We start from the raw sequence: 7,033 nt of genomic DNA on the forward strand, positions 1-7,033 counted from the left end.
GGGGGAAGGAGTTGCCGGCCCCATGGCAAACACCACAGCATGGGGATGTGTCCCCAAGTGGTGCCTCCTTGTGATGAGGCATTGGGATGGATGCTGGGATCCTACACAGCTCCTGAGTAGGCGCACCCGTTGGGACTGAGTTTGGTGGGTTGGGTTTGGTTTTTCTTTCCTCTTTTCATGCTTTTTGCTGCTTTTGGTGACCCAAAGCACACGGCCCCATCCCTGCCCCGTTTGGTTAATCATCTCGGAGACGGGAATTCCTGCATTATCGATGTGGTTCCACCTCACCAGGACCCGATGGTGAGATTAGATAAAGGGCTGTGTCACCCCACGGGGTGGTGACACCGAGCAGCGGTGGCAGTGTGGGGTACACAGACTTTGCTCCCTGGGGCCACCGTCCGGGCTGTGCGTGTCGGTCACCTCAAGCGTCCCCAAGGGGTGGCACTGCTGTGTGCCACGTCCCCGCTGCAGTGCTTTTTTCTTCCTCTCCCTCTTCCTGGGTGCTGTGACAAGCATGGGGACACAGCTGGCCACCTCCCTGTGTCCCCGTGGGGGCATATTTAGCAGCATCCCCATTCAAGCACAAGCAACAGACCCGGATCCAGGCAGCACCATCCCCACGCTGAGTTTTTGGGGGTGCCAGCAGGCAGCCCATGCTGCTGTGTGCCCCACGACGGGGCCGGCTCTATTTTTGTCCCCCTGTCTGGAACGGTTTTCTCTTTATCAGCGCCTGCGTGTTTTCTCTGCTGGGGATTGATACACAGAAGATGAAGTGCTCTGACATGGGAAGTGTCAGGCGAACACGCTTATCTCACAGACATGGTCTCCTGACCCAAACGCTGCTGATTACCACAGAGATGGGGAGAGGGGGGCAACAGGGGGGCAATGCTGGGGTGTGTGGGGGGTGGCAGTTGGGTTGGGATGGGGACAGCTTCCATGAGAGAGCAGTTGGGCTGCAGGGCGGCAAAGGCAGCGGTGAGCCAGAAATCCCCCAGCCCGTAGGAAATCTGGGGACTGGACCTATGGGCTCTCCCAGCTCTCTTCTCTCCTCCTCTCATCCCACTGTGATCTGGAAGGATGGCAGGGGGCAGGGGACAGAGAGAGCCTGAGGTGCCAGCACGTGGCTGGGCGAGTGCACGTTCCCCCCACCCCATACACAGCACCTGATGCTTACCTGAAATAACCCCAGCACAGAGAGGATCCAGATGTCAGCCCAGCTAATAAACACATCAGATTTCAATCTCGGCAGCCATGGGATCATTTTCTCTTCCCCACGTTTCTAGCCCTGAAAGCAATTTGCCTTCCAACCAGCGCAGCCCTCTCCCTGGCTGTGGGACCCCAGTGCTTTGCAAAGCCCTTTAGAGGATGCAACACCGATGTCCCCCATTGTGCTGTGGTGGCAGCAGGGACTGTGTGACCCAACGCATGCGGTGGCTTTAGGAGGATCCCAGCATGGGGCTCATGGAACTTGGTGTTCCCGCAGAGCATCCTCGTGGCACGGAGCAGCCAGAGCGTATACATCCCAGTATTGGTTACCTGCCATCTTATCTGCGCTCCGAAAGACAAAGGCACAGTTAAAACATTTTAGAGCAGCCTTCATAGTGTATTAACATGTTATCTAACCCATTAAACCAGAGCCTTATCAGATAATCAAAGCCATTAAGCCCTGAAGCCGCTGTGACTTGGGATGCGGGGATGGGAAGCGCTCCTTCCTCTCTGCTGCACCGCGGTGTGCCCAGACCCCCAGCACTGGTATGGGACCACCAAGCTGGGCGCCTGGGGGTTTCCCTGGCCTGGGAACTGCAGTACCAGTGTTTGGGGAACCCAGCGGTGGTGGGGTTTTCCCAATACCTGCATAGAACCTCCTTCTTCTTCCAGGCATGGATGGGGATGGGGATGGATGGGGACGGGACCGGCTGACTCCATCCCTCTCCTTGCAGATGAACTGGAGTTGGTGGTGCAGGATGGGGAGCGTCGGGTGCGAGCCCGACAGAGCCTCCCTGAAGGCTTCTCCTGGGGACCCTTCCAGGGCAGCATCCACAGTGAGCCAGCATCACCAGGACACGGCGAGGCGGTAAGGAGCACTTATAGGAGTGGGCAAAGCCCTGTAGCACCGATGAGCGAAGCTGGGGAGAGGGATCTCCTGGGGAGGCATTTTCCCTGTGCTGAGCTCTGGGACTGTGTGGGATCTCCTGGCTGCTTTTGGGTGCCTGGGACAGCAGCACTGGTGAGAGGCTGGTGGTCCCCATGGCAGTGCAAGTGGGCTGTTCGCAGATATGTGCCTGCTCACAGAGATGGGTCAGCGTGCAGGAGGATTTGGGGCACAAAGGGAACTTCAGGGACAAGCAGGGGTACAGAGAGGGGCTGGGAGCCTTCGGGAAGGGTGGGTTTCTGCTGCTTTTGGGCACGACTGCTGGAGTTTCATGTTGCAAAGCTGGGACCAGCAGAGGCTGCTGGTGGCTCATGCTTGCTCTGTCAGTGCGGGTGGTGTGCATGGGTGTGTGCGGGCATGCAGGGATGCATGGAGTGCTGGGGCCCCGCAGACACACTCACACATCCTTCCCCTCCCTGCAGCCATGCAGGTCAGCTCCAGCCCAGGGGCTCCGCAGCCAGGATCTCAGCTTGGCTCCATCCCCACTCCTCCTCCTCCACTCTCCCTCACTTCTTTTTTTTTTTTTTCTTTTTGTTTCTCTTCTTTTTTTTTTAAGCTCAGGCCCGTTTATCTTTGCCGAATTAAATCCTTGATTAACCCTTATCTGCCCAGTTTGGCTCCATATCTCCCGCTTGGCGCCGTGTGTCCAGACACCCGGTACAGGATGATTGATTCCTTAAAGATATGCGCGGCTTTTTTTCTGATACTTCATTTATTGTCTAAATATTTTTGCTCCCATTTCAGCAGCTCCCTTATCGAGGCGGGCTGATGATTCCCAGCCCTGCTTTCCTCCGCCGCTCGCCTCCCTCCTATCTCTGCCTGGGGAAGCGAGGAAGGAATCGCAGCCCCATCCCTGATACGGGCTGTCACCCTCGGGTCCCTTCGCATTGTTGCTGGCGGCGGGGGGAGATAGAGGGGGCCTCCCCCAGATGCCATCTTGCAGCTGGACATCCATCCCATACACAGGTTTCAGTGGGAATTGGGGACATTGGGTGCCTTTGGTGCGTGAGGAGCATCGCTTGTGCTCACTGCTGCATGGTGGCACTGTGGCTGAGGTGATGGAGGAGGAGGAGGAGGAGGAGGAGGAGGATGCCTGCTGCATCCCCACAGTGCTCTCCAAAACTCCATTGCTCAGGAGGCTGTGCAAACCGCCAGTAAAGGGATGCGAGGGGAACTCTTGGTGCCCATCCCATTTCCCCCAAGGAAGGATGCCTGCTGGGGGGAGCTGCCCTGCTAACACCAACCCGGGCGGATGCAGAGCAGATAGAGTTTCTGATGGTTATCAGGGCCAGTTCGGCATGGAGACACTGACCTCTTTGTTCAGGGGAAACAAGGAAGGTTCTCAGCATGGGCTGCAGACGGGCAGCTGCTGCTATGGCTGTGGATGGAGTGGGAGCACCCGGGGTTGCTGCAGGGTCCTGGATGCCACAGGGAGCTGCATCTGCTTGGGTACCCCATGCACAGAGCCAAGCTGCTCCCCAGGGCAACTTTCTGCAGGCTCAGCGCTGCGTGTGCACTGGTGCAGTGTGCACGCGTGTGTGCGAGCCCCTGTGTGTGTGTGTGTGTGTGAGAGAGAGAGAGAGAGCTTTATCACGCTGCGAGCACTCGGCTCCTCGCAGTGATAAGGCCTAAAACCGGCTGAGACTGTCAGTCTGAGTTGGAGGGTTTAGAAATATTGGGAGGAATAATTAGATTTCATATCGTTACTGCGGCAGCCATCAGAGGATCAGGCAGATTAATTTCCAACCCCCCCCCCACTCCCATCCTTGCTCATTAATATTCATTAGAGATGCAGGGAGGCAGCACAGGGTGCAGTGCTGGCATGAGCATGCCAGTGTCCCCTGCTGTCCCCCGCTGTCCCAGTGCCATGAAGAGCCTGATGCTCACCTGTACCCCTCCCTGCCCACAGCAGAGCCCACCCGTGACGCTGGTGCTGGGGGATGAGAGCTGCTGGCTGTCCCGCCTGCCCCTGGTGCCCGGAGAGCCCGATGCCAACACTGTCATCTACAGGAAGGGTTGGTACCTGCGCGTGGGGTGGGGGGTGGGCACGGTGATGGGTGCTGCATTGGTGCAGTGCTGGCTGCAAGCCTTGTTGCGAGCGTTAGTGCAGGTAGTGGTGCAAGATGCAGTGCAGTGCTTGGTGTGAGTGTTACAAACGCTGGTGCGACGGTCATCGGAAGGCTTGCCAGCATTGGTGCAGGATTCAGCACAGCGCTCAGTGCAAGCATTGGTGCAGGCACTGCTGCAAGATTTAATGCAGACGTTACTGCAAGATTCAGTGCAAGCGGTGTTGCAAGTGTGGAGCTGTGCCCATCAGGCGTGGGCTGACACTGCCACCTCCAGGCGAGCCCAGGCTTAGCCACGGGGGAGGGAAAGCACCCAGGAGCTGGGAGCAGGGCTGGGCACCAAGCCCCGGGGGGGTAATGCTGACCGCTCGCCTTCGTGCCCTCAGATGATGCCGTGTGGTGCAGGACCACGCGTGCCGTGCAGGAGGATGAGCCAATGTGCGCCTTCGTGGTGGCTGAGCCGGCTGCCATCCCCAGGCAGGCGGTGAAGGCAGAGCCTGGAGACTCGCCCTACCCGGCTGCACTGCACTCCGACATCCAGCTGCTGCCCCAGCAGGCGGGCATGGCTGCCATCCTGGCCACCGCCGTGGTGAACAGTGAGTGCCGGGGTGACGCCGGGTGAGGGGTCCCCAAGGGGATGCCCGTCCTCATCTCCATGCTCACCCCGTCCCCTGGCATCCATCCCTTCCCTTTGCAGAGGACGTCTTCCCATGCAAGGACTGCGGGATCTGGTACCGGAGCGAGCGCAACCTGCAAGCCCACCTGATGTACTACTGTGCCAGCCGGCAGAGCGCGGGCTCACCTGCTGTGGATGAGAAGCCCAAGGAGACGTACCCAAACGAGCGTGTCTGCCCCTTCCCCCAGTGCAAGAAGAGCTGCCCCAGTGCCAGCTCCTTGGAAATCCACATGCGGAGCCACAGCGGTATGGGCATGGCATGACATGGCACAGCCTGAGGACAGCAGGGACCGCAAGGGAGCCGGCCAGCCAGAGGCACAGGGAGGCTGCGGGTTGCTTGCAGCCAGATGAGGGTCTTCCCCAGTTAGATTACCGATCTGGGGCAGTGCCCTGCAAGCTGGTGCTCACCTGCAAAGCCTTCTACCGTAAAGGTGGAGCAGGCATAGCTGTGTTGTCCCCATGGTCCCTGTCCCTCAGCATTGAGGTGTCCTTCTGTCTGCCTTGCAGGGGAGCGTCCGTTTGTCTGTCTGATCTGCCTGTCTGCCTTCACCACCAAAGCCAACTGCGAACGTCACTTGAAGGTGCACACGGACACCCTCAACGGTGAGTTGGCACTGCCTAGTGTGCCCATAGGGGATAGCAGCATCAGGGATGGGAATGACAGGGAGAGATCCTGCGGTGGGACCCGTGCCCATGGGTCAAACCCACTTTGTGTCCTTTGCAGGGGTCTGCCACAGCTGCGGCTTCATCTCCACTACACGAGACATCCTCTACAGCCACTTGGTCACCAACCACATGATCTGCCAGCCGGGCTCCAAGGGAGAGGTGTACTCACCAGGGCCAGCACTGCCTGCTGCCAAACCCCTCACCCCTGGTGGGTATGGGACAGGGTTCACACACCAGCTCCCCTAGTGCCACTTGGCATTGCCCCAGCAAGGGCTGTGCCCCCCCATGGCTCCGGATGTGGGGTGGGATGCCACTAACACCTCTCTCCCCTTGGCAGGGCTGAGCCAGCCGAACAATGCACCCGTGCTGAAGTGCAGCCTGCCCGCCTTCATACCTGAGGGGCTGCCAGCCCTGCCACAGCACATGGTGCTGCACGGCCCCCTACCCACCGTCCTGCCCGGCCCAGATGCCACCCCACAGCCCGCATCACCCTCGGATACCACCACAGGACCCACATCCTCCGAGGCGCAGAATGGCGAAGTCCCCAGAGAAGGTCAGTCCTCCTCCGGTGAGCCCATCCGCATCAAGGAGGAGCCAGCTGACAGCCCGGCTGGGAGCGAGGCGGAGGAACCCAAAAGCAGGGAGGCTGCTGCTAGCCCCAGCTCAGAGCCAGAGCCCAGCTCCCGGACTTCATCCCCCCGTAGCCTTCCCCCAGGGAAGGTGAAGTCGGAGCTGGCCAGCCCCACGCCGGGCTCCAGCCCTGTACCCAGCGAGCCAGGCTCGGGCACGGCGGGCGGCACCGTCTTCCTGCCTCAGTACCTGTTTGGCCACGAGGCTGCAGCGGTGGTCCCGCAGGCATCGGAGATCCTGGCCAAGATGTCAGAGCTGGTGCACAGCCGGCTGAAGCAGGGCCATGGCACGGTGCCACCGGGACTGTTCACCGGAGCGCCGGTGCCGAAAGGTGCGACGTGCTTCGAGTGCGAGATCACCTTCAACAACATCAACAACTACTACGTGCACAAGCGGCTCTACTGCTCCAGCCGCCACCTGGCTGAGGACAGCCCTCCCGGTGCCCGAAAGCTCAAAGTGCCCCCCGCAGCCCCCAAGGGTCCTCCCGTCCCTGGGACGCTGCTGTCTGCTCCGTCGGGTGAAGGGCAGAGCGCTCCGTCGGCGGACGGGGAAGTGGGGCGCGCAGCCACACCGCCCGCCCCGCTGGAAGAAGGCAAAGCGGTGTCCCCGGGGACGGAGGTGGCAGCGTCAGGGCGGTGCAGCGAGGACAGCCAGAGCCCTGTCAGCTCAGAGGGGGACGAGGACCCCAGCAAGACGCTGTGCGAGGCGTGCAACATCCGCTTCAGCCGCCACGAGACCTACGCCGTCCACAAGCGCTTCTACTGCGCCTCGCGCCACGACCCGCCGCTGCGCCGACCCGGCCTGCCCAAGGTGCCCTTCATCCCGCAGCCCCTCCGCACCCGC

The 7,033-nt window shown here is 60.4% G+C and overlaps 1 protein-coding gene across 1 annotated transcript in view; it reads left to right on the forward strand.

Moving 5' to 3' along the window:
- Positions 1–1,885: 1,885 nt before the first annotated feature.
- ZFPM1 (zinc finger protein, FOG family member 1) overlaps positions 1,886–7,033 on the forward strand; it is a 5,620-nt gene continuing 472 nt past the window's right edge. The window contains exons 1-7 of the mRNA XM_031555421.1: positions 1,886–2,074; positions 4,065–4,167; positions 4,605–4,814; positions 4,916–5,140; positions 5,402–5,497; positions 5,619–5,768; positions 5,898–7,031. Of these exons, the coding sequence (XP_031411281.1) occupies positions 1,901–2,074; positions 4,065–4,167; positions 4,605–4,814; positions 4,916–5,140; positions 5,402–5,497; positions 5,619–5,768; positions 5,898–7,031 (2,092 nt within the window). The 5' untranslated portion in view covers positions 1,886–1,900. The remainder of the gene's footprint in view (positions 2,075–4,064; positions 4,168–4,604; positions 4,815–4,915; positions 5,141–5,401; positions 5,498–5,618; positions 5,769–5,897; positions 7,032–7,033) is intronic.

This window comes from Meleagris gallopavo, chromosome 13, assembly GCF_000146605.3.
Source record: "Meleagris gallopavo isolate NT-WF06-2002-E0010 breed Aviagen turkey brand Nicholas breeding stock chromosome 13, Turkey_5.1, whole genome shotgun sequence".
Taxonomy (NCBI): domain Eukaryota; kingdom Metazoa; phylum Chordata; class Aves; order Galliformes; family Phasianidae; genus Meleagris; species Meleagris gallopavo.